This window comes from Lycium barbarum, chromosome 10 (genome assembly GCF_019175385.1).
Source record: "Lycium barbarum isolate Lr01 chromosome 10, ASM1917538v2, whole genome shotgun sequence".
Classification (NCBI taxonomy): Eukaryota; Viridiplantae; Streptophyta; class Magnoliopsida; order Solanales; family Solanaceae; genus Lycium; species Lycium barbarum.
In genome coordinates, this window is record NC_083346.1 from 119,149,639 (window position 1) to 119,164,273 (window position 14,635).

The 14,635-nt window shown below is 35.1% G+C and overlaps 2 protein-coding genes across 6 annotated transcripts; one reads left to right on the plus strand and one right to left on the minus strand.

Annotated features, from left to right (window-relative positions):
- The first annotated feature begins 3,516 nt into the window (after positions 1–3,516).
- LOC132613765 (putative pentatricopeptide repeat-containing protein At5g08310, mitochondrial) lies at positions 3,517–9,207 on the plus strand. 5 transcript variants are annotated; one of them, XM_060327980.1, is made up of 4 exons: positions 3,517–6,378; positions 6,461–6,578; positions 8,398–8,628; positions 8,766–9,207. In XM_060327980.1, exon 1 carries the CDS (start codon positions 3,616–3,618, stop codon positions 6,184–6,186), a length of 2,571 nt encoding a protein of 856 aa, XP_060183963.1. In that variant the 5' UTR covers positions 3,517–3,615; the 3' UTR covers positions 6,187–6,378; positions 6,461–6,578; positions 8,398–8,628; positions 8,766–9,207. The 5 variants fall into 5 exon arrangements, with proteins under 5 accessions (XP_060183963.1, XP_060183962.1, XP_060183964.1 ...); XM_060327979.1 differs by having other exon boundaries at positions 8,804–9,207; XM_060327981.1 differs by having other exon boundaries at positions 8,401–8,628; positions 8,804–9,207.
- A 511-nt stretch (positions 9,208–9,718) lies between these two features.
- Positions 9,719–12,229, minus strand: LOC132615460 (pentatricopeptide repeat-containing protein At5g08305). Its single transcript, XM_060330068.1, has 2 exons — positions 10,384–12,229; positions 9,719–10,203 (listed from the first exon to the last, which is right to left on the minus strand). Exon 1 carries the CDS (start codon positions 12,154–12,156, stop codon positions 10,522–10,524), a length of 1,635 nt encoding a protein of 544 aa, XP_060186051.1. The 5' UTR covers positions 12,157–12,229; the 3' UTR covers positions 9,719–10,203; positions 10,384–10,521.
- Between the last annotated feature and the right edge of the window lie 2,406 nt (positions 12,230–14,635).

Below are 14,635 nucleotides of genomic sequence, written 5' to 3' on the forward strand. Positions count from 1 at the left end.
CCTTTTTTTCTCTGTTAAAGTTGAGTTTTGATGGATATCTGGACATTGTTTAGCACTTCCATAATCAAAATGTACCTACTGAAGCATCATGCAACTAGTTTCACACACATCAGGCATTATGGCTCCAATATTTCCCGCACGGCAAACGACAGTGACCTCCTTAAACAGTCTTGTGCAGTTCCTTTGTTTTTTTTTTTTTCCTTTAAACAAAATCCAAAGGAGCTAAATGTTGTATGAACAAAGGTCAAAAACAAAATGTTTTGAGCGCACACATTTATTGAGGAGCTTAGTCCCACCAGACTTTAGTTGTGATCACTTGGAGAATTTAGGAACTGATTCTACTACTAATTTTAAGGGAGCCTAGTGGTTATTTTATCGAGGCGTTAGTCCCGGGATAGATAATTCAAAAGGTGAAGTTTACATGGGGCTGATCAAGACGAGTTCTCTGAGACGTTAATACCTATGATTACTTGGAGACTTTAGAAAATGATTTTACTCTTAGCATTGAGGAAGTTTAATCACTATTTCATTTGTATGGAGTTAGCATGACCTAGCCAATCAAATTCTTCATTGAGAATGATCAACCTTGTAAAGTTTCGCTCAACATTCTTTAAAGAATTCTTTTTTGTATTTATATATCTGCAAAAGGTAGAAAAATGGCCTCCACAAGGGGGGTCTTGATTTTTTTGGCGGCGCTTAACAATTTTCTTTAAAAATACTCCGCTTCAGAAAATTCGCTAGGCAAAGGTTTTATTGTCCATCGAGCATAAGTTATGGACATAAATTAGTTTAATGAACGTGTTTAATTGACCACGTTAGAACTTATGCCTATGGGCAATGTATGGAAGCTTTTGTTGTTCATAAGGCGTAAGTTCGAACTTTTGCTTGTAAGGCAGAAGTTTCAAGATATTCAAGATAATAAATCTGTTCAATTGACCACAAGTCCTTCTTTAGAGGCAAAAGTTGGAGCTTATGACCGATGGACAATATAAGTTCTTCCCAACGAATTTTTTCAAGTTTAAGATTATTTTTAAAGATTTTGCTAGGCGGGAACAAAAAAAATTAAGATCGGACACTTTTGAGATACCACGCGTCATTTCCTGCGTCCTACATGCATTTATGCAATTAAAATAATATTTCAATTCCGTCCTAGTCACAGATTTCTTGTGATACTTGTTTTTTACATTTTTTTAAAACTATAGAGAAAGGGATCTATAAATTTGTTAATTTTACTTTCAAAAAGAGAAGAAATAAACAAAAAGAAACCGGTACTCAATTTCATAAACAAACCTCTGAGACTATAAAGCTGAACAATTTTTTCAATCACACTTCCTTCGCTCTTAGGAATTTATTCAATGGAGTAATAATACTACCATAGTCCCAATACACACCTAAATGCTCACCACACTTTACAAAAAAAACAACCAGAGCCTGTTTGGAAAGCCACCTGGTAATTGGAATTGGTGTAATTACCACCCTATAATTACACAGCCTAGTAATTACACAGTATTGTAATTATAATGATCTGTTTATTTATCATAATATAATTACAGTGTAATTACAAGCGTGTTGTTTGGTTCCATGAGTGTAATTACACAGTTAGCTTAATTTAAAAATAAAATGTAATTATAAAAAATTAAAATTAATATTTAAAAAATATGTTTCTTTATAAATGATATTAAATTAGTTATTTAATAATACATTATTTCTTGAAAATATATTAATTAAAAATCATATATTTGTAACTAATATTGTAAAAAATAATTGATATATAATATCAAAATTAATAATATTTTAATGTTAATTGATTATAAAACTTAAAAGCATACTTTTTTGTGAGAACATCATGGGATTGGATGTTTGACAAAAAAAAAAAGAATATTTATAAATATAATGCCATAACACTATTCAGATGTTTGACAATAATTCTATCAACTGGAAGTGCAAAATAAACAACATGCAATGTGAAATAATAAGTCAATAGTACAAAAGCAAATATTTTTAAAATAAAAAATATAACCTAAATTCAAAATCCAAAAGATTTTTTTTTAATATAATACTCTTATGTCAAATTCCAACGTTACATAAGTAAGTTTCAACGTAACATAAGTAAATACTCCTATAATTCAAAAGAAAGGGAAAATATATAGTATGTTTATAACCTCATTCATAACGAAATTCTACTTTAATAACGTCACTTCTTATATGTCAAATTTCTTAATGACTCATTCTTTCTAATATTAAGAGATATAGTTTCAAAAAATAGAATATTAACACGGTTATGCTAAATGAATAAAATTAAAAACTAAAAAAATACAAACAATTACATGGATCCACAAGAAGTAAAGGTTTGGAATGAGAAGAAAGGAAATGAAATATAAACTCTATAAAAAGAAAAATATATTTAAAAACTACAAATAATTAAAAAGTAAAAATAAAAAATAAATTAAATAATAGAAGTAAAAAAGAAATTAGAAAAGAAAAGAAATTAAAATAAATAAAAAAGAAAAGAAATTAAAATAAAATTACAAAGAAATAAACTAAAAGGTAACCCTGTAATTACAGGGTGGTGTAATTACACCCAATTCTCAGCCCCCCCCCCCCCCCCCCCCCCCCCCCCCCCCCCCCCCCTGAGAATTGAAGAGTGTAATTACACCCTCTCAATTACACCCAATTCCCCCCTAACTGTATAATTACCTGATCAAACAAACAAGTCAAACTGTATAATTACATCCAATTACACCAAATTCCAATTACCTGGATGACTTTCCAAATAGGCCCTCAATGGCTGCTCTATATAGAATCAAAAGATCCCATTTGATTTTCTCCAATTCACTCAAAACTCCTCAATCTATGCACTCAAAACAATCTTTCTCCATTTTCTTCTAACACCCACTTTCCAAAAACACATAATTTATCTTCCCCCATAAATTTGTAAAAGCGAGCACTTTTGATCTGCACAAAATATTTAACAAGCTCTGTCTGTTAAATTTGACCGAAACTATGAAAAAATACTTAATAGAAAACACTTATGAAAGTTCCATCAAATTATCGAAACCGCAACACAAAATATTGCACTAGGCACCAAAAAAAAAATCAGAAATAACAAAAATTGCACCTAAAAACTGCACTAGACTTTCGAAAGAGATAAAAAAAAAAAAAAGCTGAAACTACAAAACCTCTACCTTCAAATATGAATTCCCCCTAAATATTTTTGTTTTTCTTAGTACCCGTCTAATCTAACGGTCAAAGTTCGTTAAATATATATTTGATGGAGGCAAACTTAAAGTACCAAAACTTCTCAAAGCATAATTAAAGGACTATATTAAATCTACCCAGACATAAGGGACATTATTGTTCTTAGGAATTGGTCTCTCCCTCTCTATTTATACAACATTTTTTTATTTTAGTCAGTCCGAAAAGAATGACATTTTTTATATATAGCCGACTATAAAAAGCTTTTTAGCTTATTTCAAATCATAATATTAAAAAACATTCATTTTTTTTTTTAAATTTCGTGTTCAGTCAAACGGCGTAATTCATAGTGAGGGAGCAACAGTAATACTCCCATTACCCACCTAAATCCTCACTGCACTTCACAAAAAAACACATTCAATGGCTGCTCTGTGTAGAATCAAAAGACCCCATTTCCTTTTCTTCAATTCATTCAAACAACTCCTCAATCTATGCACTCAAAACAATCTTTATCCATTTTCTTCAACACCAACTTTCCAAAAATACAATCTTTCTCAATTTTCATCAACACCCTCTTTCCAAAAACACATAAATTCCCTTCCACCAATCTCTCAAGAAGAATCAAGAATCATTGATAAACTTATACACATATTCACTAAACCACTTAACACATCAAAAAATCAAGAACTTGATGAATTAGGTTCAAAGATTACACCTTTTATTGTTGAAATTGTTCTTAAAAACCTCAAAAGTTGGAGAATAGCTCATTTGTTCTTTAATTGGGCTTCAAATCAAAAAGGGTATAGTCATAATTGTCATACTTTTAATTTAATTGCTGAGTGTTTATCAGGTGCTCGACAAATTGACTCAATGAGAGTGTTAGTTAATGATGTAGTTAAATTTCAATGTTATTTTACTCCAAGGGGTTTGGGTTTCTTTATTAGGTGTTTAGGTAATGTAAAGTTGGTTAAAGAAGCTAATGAGTTGTTTGATCATATGAAAAAATCGGGTCTTTGTGTTCCGAATAGTTTTACTTATAATTGCTTGTTAGATGCTATATCTAAGGTTGGTGATTGTTGTTTAATTGAGTTGAGATTAAAGGAGATGTGTAGCTATGGTTGGGAGCTTGATAAGTATGCGTTTACACCGGTTTTGCAATGTTATTGCAATGCCGGGGATTTTGAAAACGCGTTGGTTGTTTTTAATGAGATGCATGAGAAGGGATTGGTCGATGCACATGTTTTGTCGATATTGTTGGTTTCTTTTAGCAAGTGGGGTAAGGTTGATAAGGCATTTGAGTTGGTTGAGAGGATAGAAGATCTTAAGATTAGTTTAAATGAGAAGACGTGTTTTGTTTTGATTCACGGTTTTGTGAGGGAAGGTAGAACGGATAAAGCGTTGCAACTGTTGGATAAAATGAGGAAAATGGGTTTTGTGTTGGATATTTCTGTTTATGGCGTGCTAATAGAAGAGTTGTGTAAGAATAAGGAGATTGAGAAAGCTATGCAGCTGTATGAGGATATGAATGTTTCAGGAGTTCGTCCTGATATTAAAATACTTAGTGACCTTATATCTTGTGTGCGTGATGAAAAAGACGTGATTCGGATAGTTGAGGAGAAGTACGAGAGTCTGGACCCGAAAGCTAGGTTGCTGCTGTATAATTCTGTGCTGAAAGGACTTATTAACAATGGTTCAACTGATAAAGCCTATCGTCTACTTTGTGCATCGACAGGTCTTGAATGTGGTGGTGATTTTAATGAGGACAGTCTTTTTTTCATGAAGGAACTTGCTTGTTTTAATACCGTTTCTTTCGAAATAGTTATTGATGGTTTGTGTCGGGCGGATAGGTTGGAAATGTCTCTTAGACTGTTTAGAGATATGGACCATATTGGTTGTAAACGGAGTGTGCTACTTTACAATAATTTAATTGATTCTTTGAGCAGGTCCGGTAGACTCGATGAGTGTTACGAGCTTTTGAATGAGATGAAACAATCAGAATTTAAGCCGACACATTACACATACAACTCAATTTTTGGATGTTTATGTAAGCAAGGGGATGCTGCAGGCGCCCTGGCTATGGTGAGGGAGATGCGTGTGCACGGGCATCAACCTTGGATAAAATATTACACACTGCTCATGAAGAAACTTTGCAAAGATGGGCAAGCAGTCAAAGCTTCTAACTTTCTTGCGGACATGGTTCAAGAAGGATTTCTCCCTGATGTAGTTGGTTATTCGGCAGTGATAGACGGTCTTGTTAAGATTAAACAGTTGGATAAAGCACTGGATCTTTTTAGAGAGATCTGTGCTCGGGGTTATTGCCCCGATGTGGTTGCTTATAACATTATGATAAATGGTCTATGTAAGGACAAAAGAGTACTTGAAGCCCAGGATTTTCTTGATGAAATGATGGATAAGGGGCTTATTCCATCAGTTGTTACCTACAACTCACTGATTGATGGGTGGTGCAAAAATGGTGATGTAGATCGGGCAATTGACTATCTCACTAGGATGACAGAAAAAGAACGGGAGCCCAATGTTATCACTTACACCACTTTAATAGATGGGTTATGCAATGCTGGAAAACCAAATGATGCTATTAGTCTTTTGGTCAAAATGGAGGCGAGTGGTTGCTCTCCAAATAGAGTAACTTTTATGGCTCTCATTAGTGGTCTGTGCAAGTGTCGGAAGCCAGATGATGCTCTGATTTATTTGCAGGAAATGGAGAGGAAGGATATGAAACCTGATCCATCTATTTACATAGTGCTAATAGAAGCTTTTATAAAAAATCTGAATCCTAATGAAGCTTATGACCTACTAAAAAAGGTGGTCCATGATAAATCTCTTCAAGATTTATTAAATAGTAAGAGTCGTTCTATTCTTAAAGAGGCAATACTTTCCCTCTCAGCGGATCCAAAGACTTCTTCAAATGTGAAAATCCTGTTGGAGGGGGGTCACTGTACATCACTTTGTAGTATCTCTGAGATTGGATGACATGACTAGATTGTTTAGATGTCTTGATCATCTGTTTGCATCCGTAAAGAAAAATGAGGAAGTGGAAAGCATTAAGTGTGGAGCTCTGCGCTTGTCGGTTCTGCTGTACTGATGAGTTTCTTTTCCTCACTATTAAATTGTCAATGAGAAGTTCTACACTGTATGTTCGGAATTATGGCAACAAGCAGAGAGGTATGTTTCTTGCAGCTTTCTGCTCTTTGTCTAAGGAACGCTTTCTATTGTGACCTCATTTTGTTTTGTTAAATGTTTCAAGATTGATATGATTTGGTTTAAAACTGGAAGTACTCTGTGTGAGCTCTATTAAGTAGCAAAGAAGCTTGGTGGTTGTATCTGGACGTGGGTCCAGTCATTAAGTACTTCAAGGCACCCAGGTATAAATTCTGCACACACTAGTACACTACAATTTCATTATTAAACGTCTCTGGCGTCCAGGTGCATTTCCTATTACACCTTATGGTAATTTAAGTGCTCTACATCAGTTCATTTAACTTTGTTGTTTTAGGATTTTAGCAGTTCTCAATATTCAGCTTCGGATGTGCATTAGCTTTGTTACTCTGATTCTTGAATCCATTATAAATTCTCATGTGGTTTTGAATGAGCTCATTACATGAGTCAATTTAATGGTTCTACTTGCTCTGTCACTACTCCAAATAACTTGTCTTGGTGTTTTGACAAGTTGAATCCCCTTTTTGTTAACGGTGCACTTTAAATTTCTCTAGATGTTGGTGAGGGACCACGTAAGACGCCAAGAAACTATCTTAACCAGCTCCTCCTGTTAAGGGCCTCTGTAGCCAAGCCATTCCTTATGTTCCTCTGTTACCTTTCAAAGATTATCAATTTACCACTCTGGCGCTCATTTTTCCTCTTCTGTGAACACCTTACCATAAAAATGTAAAATGTGATATGTTATCTCTTCTTAATCTTCAGACAAGGAACAAGCATTGCAGCTTGTCAAGTTGTAAATAGTCTACTTCATCTGCTATATGCCCAAATCTCAAACATTTTACATTTTTTCAAGCACAATACAGGTGATTTAGTTTTATATATCTTGAACTTTTGACACCAAAAGTATTTCAGTGGTCAATATTGCCTGTAAAGTCGATATTCTCATCACATATATCTGTTTCGCATGTGTGATGGATGGAGCTTGTGGGAAAGAGTACACATAAATTTTTCTGGAAATGGAAGCAATCATATCCTTTATTTATATACTTTTGTGTGTGTGTGTTTTCATTTTTAACTCTGGTTGAAGTGGTATTCCATTCATGGCATTCACTTGGGAAATATCAAATTTATTACTTTTAGTTGGTGGTGGAAAGTATAGTTAAATCATAAAGAATGATACAAAAGGTTCTTTACTGAATGTAAAATTTAACGTAAAGTTGTGCATTCTTTTTTTTTTTTTTTTGATTAAGCACCGGGTGTCCGAGGCTCTTTGAGCCCCGACTAATCCCGGGGGTGCACAGGCCCTCGGCAAGGAGTTTCCCGCAAGTGCACCACGGGTAATTCAGGGTTTTACCCAGTCCGATGGCCCTCAGAAATTGTTTGCACCCAGTGGGTTTCGAACTTGAGACCTTGAAAGGGAGCACCCCAAGGCTCAAGCCAATTGCCACCAGGCCAACCCCTGAGGGTTAAAAGTTGTGCATTCTTTGGAATGCAGTTAGAGGTCCATCGGTCTCAGCATAATCCCTCACATTTCTTTTGCTGACAGGACCATTATTATCCCTATCTTTTCCTCCCAATAAACGACTTTTCAAGTTCCAGGATATACCTCGTGTAAATTTCTGATTGAATCTCTGGTATCAACAAGGTTATAGGCATGAAAATTATGACTGAAATTGAATGAGAGATAAACAAGAATTTATTGTGATAGAACGATGTAAAGAGCATTAAAAGATGATATTTTCTATAAAGTTTGTGTTTTGGGTGCAAGGAGGGAATGCTGTGTTGTATTGGTAGCCGGACATATACCGCATTTTTACACTGAATCGTGTTCTTGAAAGAAATTTTAATCTATCAAAAAAAAAAAAATGAAAATGATGCTTGAGTTCCTTCAAAACAAGGTCGCATTTCGTACTATAGAATGCCAACTTTTGAAAATGTCTGCATTCAGAATGATAGTTTCCTGTTTTTTGGATCTCTTGGGTTCCCAATTGCGGAATATCTGGATAATGTTGGCAAATATTGCAGCAGCGATCAGCAAATTTGGAACATCAGTCGCCCAAAACATTTACTGGAAGAGACATGCATCCGTCATGGTGAGACAGGAACGTACTACAGCAGGGCCTTATTGATACAGACAAAGGTGTACTACTACAACAACTGTGACGCCTCAGTACCAAACAAGTTGAGTCGGATATATGGATCGTCACTTACCATGTTGCTCCATTTGAGCTCATCTCAGGCCAATATTATACAAAGGTATGTTGCAGTATAATTTCATACACTTTGTGTGCTGGGGTTTTCTGATGAAACTTTCGTTTGTGGCTTTTGCATTGATTTTTGCAATCCTGTCTATTGCACCATCTTCTTTACAAATGAAATTTCTGTTCGTTCAGTCAACCATTGCTCTTGTTGAGGGGAACCGCCTGTGCAGGTTGACGAAGCGCAACTGCAATGAACTCATTTCTGACAAAATAGGGGCCATTCAGGAGCTATGTTCGCAGCTTGTTTAGGAGGTGCCGGTGATCTGGGGCGAGTTTTAATTACTGGAGGCCCATCTGTAGAACTTCCTCTATTTTTTGGTGCCCTTAAAGCTATCCTGATGAGATCTGGTTGCTTTGCTTATGTGTTAAATATGTGCGATATTGTATTTTGGAGGAACAAGAAAAACTCCATAAGCTGAAGTTCCTGAGGAAATTAATGTTGATGAATTACACTCTAATTGTACACCTACTCATTTCTGTATTTGCCAATGACTGCTACCTTGTTCTCTGGCGGAATTGGAAAGTTTCAAAGCAATTCTTTGAAGACTTTATCATTTGACTATTGTCTTCCTCCTATTCTTCTTTTGTTGGTTTTTTCCGTCAAGTTTTTCTCTTTAAAATGTGCATGGCGCAGAGGTAAAAGTTCTTCAAGAAGGATAAGTATATTTTTCAGTGTTTGATTGGATACAAAACTATTTTAGTGTTGAAAATATTGAGAAACAAAGAAGCTAAAAGCAAGACACTAGTAGAGTAGAGACCATATACAATCAAGCAAGGAATAGAGAGAAAGCTTCCATAAGAATGGACTTGTCAAAATATGGCTCTGATACCATACAAAAGAATTTGATAGCTCAAGATGACTATAAATCCAGCCCCATTCGAAACAGTTATAAAATACTTCTGTTCTGATGTCAAACATAAATGTCTGTAAATTCTTAATACATTTGTGTTAAAACTTTTGAGTTAAATAAGAGAAAGTAATGTAACCGATTGATATCAATCTTTCACAAAGTATTTAGAATATTGCATTAACTCTGTCCAATAAAATGTACACACTTCTGGAGAATGATTAATCAAAAAAGATAAATGCTAAAATTTGTAATTATTGCAATAACACCAAATAAGATACCTTCATCAGCTCTAGTATGAGTTCTCCATGTAAACTTTCTAGCAGTATATTAACCTTATTGCCCCAGATAGTCTCATTGTAAATGATAAGAACATGTTATTACAGTCAAAAACCAATACAGATTCAAGGATTTTTTTGTCTAAAGGCATTCACGTTTGCAAGAAGTGGAGAGGGTTCTGCTTTCTACATGAGCTTAATATCCATGTATCCCCAGAACTATCAGTTGTATCTAGACAAAGGCCTCTGTTGATTGAAATGTGCAGCAGTTTCCTTCTAGCTCGAGATTTCTTCAAGGAACTCTATCCCAACTTCTGTGACTGCAACAATCATACTCAACCAAGATGATTAGATGAGCTACAAGGTCATTGCAATGGCAATGGAAGTTTGGTGTATGCTGTAAATCTTGATTTTTTCGATCTGTAACCTTATTTCAGTCACGAACTGCAAAAGGAGACGATAACAAAGATTGAGATCACTTTGCCTAACTGATTAATGTTACACAAGAATGTGCTTTTCATAATTTCAAATGTCTGCACGTTTACTTTGCTTCCGACTAATTCCTTCCAGCAAAAGGAGCTTACGAGATAGCAATGAGTTTAATGGGCTGTAAGCCCCACTCACCTATGGTTAGGAGGATTCACTGCAATCTGAGTATACTATGTATCATACCACGCCGATAGGTAGCTCTCCACCCTATACTCCTCAAAAAGGAACTGTATGATACTGATCTTAAAGCGAAAAATCATTCAGTATTATCTATCATTCGCCTTTCATCTGCAAGGCACTGCAGCCATTGACATCACATAACAATTGTTCATGCTCTTCACAATCTTTATCTAGCTTCATCTGCCACAGAACAAAATCTAGCATCATGTAGATTTGATCCGATTCAGGGTGTATTTTATCATGAGCTATGAATCTATGAAGAGCTCCAAAGATCTCCACAACACTAAAACCAGGAAATTTCTTCACTCCGCGAGTATCCATAGCTTCCCTCATAGCTCTTGCTTTGTCCCAGAGCTTTTTAAGCGCGTACACATTAGATAGCCCAACATATCTACCATCATGAAATGGCTCCAAATCAATAAGCTTTTTCCCTACTATTTCTGCAAGATCTAACTTTCCATGATTAATGCAACCACTAAGTAATGCACCTAACATGGAAGCAGTTGGTTCCATTGGCATTTCACATAGAAACTTGTAGGCTTCTGTTAAACGACCTGCACGTGCTAAAACATCCATCATGCACGCATAATGCTCACATTTTGCAGTCATGCCATCTTTACCAAGCGAGTCAAAGAAACGCCAAGCTTCCTTAACTAGTCCTCCATGAGCACACGCGCATAAAAGACACAAGTACGTAATCTCATCTGGTCTCACCTTTAAAACCCGCATTTCCTTGTACAACCCCAAACACTCACTAACCAACCCGTGTGTTGCCAAACCTCCAATCATGGAATTCCAAATCAAGATATCGGTCTTCTTCCTCCCTAATAAACCCTCTCGAAACACAACCATTGCCTCGTTCACCGCGCCACACTTAGCATACATATCAACAATCGACGTCCTCAACACTAAAGTCATAGGCAACCTATTCCCGACCACGTACTCGTGCATTGCCCTCCCTTGCTCGAGTGCACCCAAGTGAGCACAAGCACCCAAAACACTCACCATAGTAACCTCATTCGCTTTTGGCCCTTCCACTCTCATTTTTTCAAAAATAGCCAACGCCTCGGAATACTCCCCATGCTTAACATATCCATCAATCAACGAGCTCCACGACACAACGTCTCTCTCTTTCATCGAATCAAAAACCTCCCTCATCGAAACAACGTCCCCACATTTCCCATACCCATCAAGCATCGAATTCCACGACACTAAATTCCTCACAGGCATTTCATCAAACACCTTTCTTGCACACAACACATCACCACAACTCCCATACATATGAATCAAAGAATTCATTACATACAAATCAACATCATACCCATTTTTCAAAACCAGCCCATGTAAACTCTTACCAATTCTAACCTCACATAACTTAGCCAAACACTTAACAACAAAAGGGTATGTAAAGTGGTCAGGAACAAATTCATTTTGCAACATTTTAACAAATAAAGACAAAGATTTACATGGATTTTTACTGTTAGAATAACCCCTTATTAAAGCATTATAATCAAAGATTGTTGGGTTTTTAGTTTGTAGGAAAATATTATGAGCATAGTCTATATTAGAGGAATCAGATAATAATGATGTGAAACATAGGATTCTTGAATTTAATTGAGTTTCTTTGTAAATGCCACAAGTTATTAACAGGGCATGGAATTTTTTGAACTGTGAAATTGATTTGCATTTTTCAAGAAAAGTTATGAATTTTTGTGTTACATTCAACATCTATTACTGAGGTGAATTTTTTGTGTTACATTCAACTCTTATATTATGGCTCTCAAAATACTCCCTCCGTCTCGAAATATTGTCACCATTTTTCATTTAAACGTCCATTAAGAAAGTGTTTATAAGGGTAGCATTTTGATTGTTTTATCCTCGTAACATATTTCATCGTGTTCTCTCTCCTCAATAAATATTTACTCTATTAGTGATGAAATCTCTTAAATATTGATATATAAACTCACAAAATCAGTCCATTAATGTAATTAATACCAGGGTAAAATGGGAAAAATTTACTTAATTTTATTTTGGGTAAATAAAACGATAAATATTTTGAAAAAAGTATTTTTAATAAAAACGACAAATATTTTGAGACAGATGGATGGAGTAATAATAGTGTTATACTCCTTAAAAGAAAGACATTGTACGACGTTGCATTTTAAAAATTAGAAATTTGTATCGAAATTGATATTTTTATTCATTTAGGGACATTGTGCAAAATTGAGATATATATTCGAATTCACACTAGAATTAAATGAATTAATTTTCATAGTCCTTCTTTCATCATATTTCTCAAATAGAGAGTTTATGATTTAGAAACATTGTCATATATACTGGGCCGAACACATAGAAAACCACTTTTATTTAAGCACTTGAATTACAGGTTTTTTAATTGGGAATACGTGATAAAATGTTTCTATTAGAGAGAATAATTGTGTCTATTATCAGGTGACTGTTATGTAAATAAGCTAACAACTTAAAATAGATCACTTCCTGTAATTATACGTAATACGCATTAGCCTCGATAACCCCTTATGAGCATAGTCTATGTTGGAGGAATCAGATAATAATGATGTGAAACAAAGGATTCTTAAATTAAATTGAGTTTGTTTGGAAATGCCACAGGTTATTAACAAGGCATGGAGTTTCTTGAACTGTGAAATTGATTTGCATTTTTCAAGAAAGGTTATGAATTTTTTGAAGATACTGCAACATTCAACATCTATCACTGAGGCGAAAAAAACTTCTGTTCTAAGTTTTTGTTTTGCTAGACTTTTAAGTAATAAATCATTTTAAAGAATGTTTTTGATCAAATAAAGTTTCAAAACAACAAAACTTTGAACTATTATCCTGAATAACTAAAGAGGATTATGCAACTTGTCAATCAAATAGTACGAATACAGTCCGAGGCGGAACCAGGATTTTTGAAGTGGGGGAGGAGGGACGGGCTGCCCCTTTCTTCAAGTGATTGGCTAAATTTTAAATAATTTGCAAATTTGGTTGAAATTTAAATAACAACCCAAAAATGGCTTCCGTTAAACCTATCAACCGGACCGGTTGAACCGGTTGTAACCAGTGACGGGAACTGGCTAAACCGGCCCCGGACCTAGATTCCCTGTTGACGGGTACCCGTTTGAGACAGGCCGATTACGGGTTGGCCAAAATGAGGCCGGTGGACCGGTTAACCGGCCCGGCCAGTTGGCCAACCGGTTAACTAACCAAATAAAACAAAAATTAAAATTCAGCCAAATTAGCCATTATGGGCAGTTGCCCGATGGACCAATTTGAAGAAATGGCCGTTGGCAACGGCCAAATTTTGGTGGAGTGGCCCCCCACCACCTCAACCCCCAAACTTTTATTTTTAACACTTTAACCCCTCCCTCACTCTTATATAAACTCCTCTCCATTTTATTTTCATCCACACCAATTCTCTCTACACTTTATCTCAATTTATAGCTATTTTGCAACAACTAGCCACTTTAAAATTACAATTACAAAGTGTTAGTGGAGTTGGAGATTTTGCAATAATCCGAATTAGCTTCAAAGCTTTGGTGGATTTGCGATTCTAGCCACCTTCAATTCAACGTTTGTATCGTCAGAATTTATTCCGGCAATTTGGTACCTTCGTTCCAACTCTATCTTTAATTTCGGCAATTTAATTTCCGCAATTTAATTCTTGCAATTTAATTTTGCCAATTTAATTTCTTGCAATTTAATTTCTTGCGATTTATTTGCTTGCGATTTAATTTCTTGCTATTTAATTATGAAGAGACATGGCTTCTTTGGTGATAGTAGTAGTGGTGGTAGGGGGAGGGGAAATATGGATGAAACATTTGTGGGTGAAACACCTAATATATGTTATGACATTAGTGAAAATAATCCAATTTTAGATAGTGAAGTAATCGAGCACCGATTTGGCCCGACCTTTCATCATGTTGATGATGATGAAACACAATCACCGGAACATTTGATAGGTAGGGGTGTTCACGGAAAACCGAAAAATCAAACCAAACCGAAATTCGAATCAAATCGAAGAAAAAAAACCCGACATTTTTATTATTTGATTTTTAAATTTATAAACCGACAAAATTTGATTTGATTTTGATTTTAAGCAAAAAGTAACCAAAACAAACTGACAACATAAATATCTATCTAAAAATTATAGATGTATACTTTTATAAAAAAGTTTGAAATTTTACGATAT

Coding starts and splice junctions, on each gene's coding strand:
- LOC132613765 (XM_060327980.1), top strand. CDS start 3,616: ATGGCTGCTCTGTGTAGAATCAAAAGACCCCATTTCCTTTTCTTCAAT.
- LOC132615460 (XM_060330068.1), bottom strand. CDS start 12,156: ATGTTGAATGTAACACAAAAATTCATAACTTTTCTTGAAAAATGCAAA.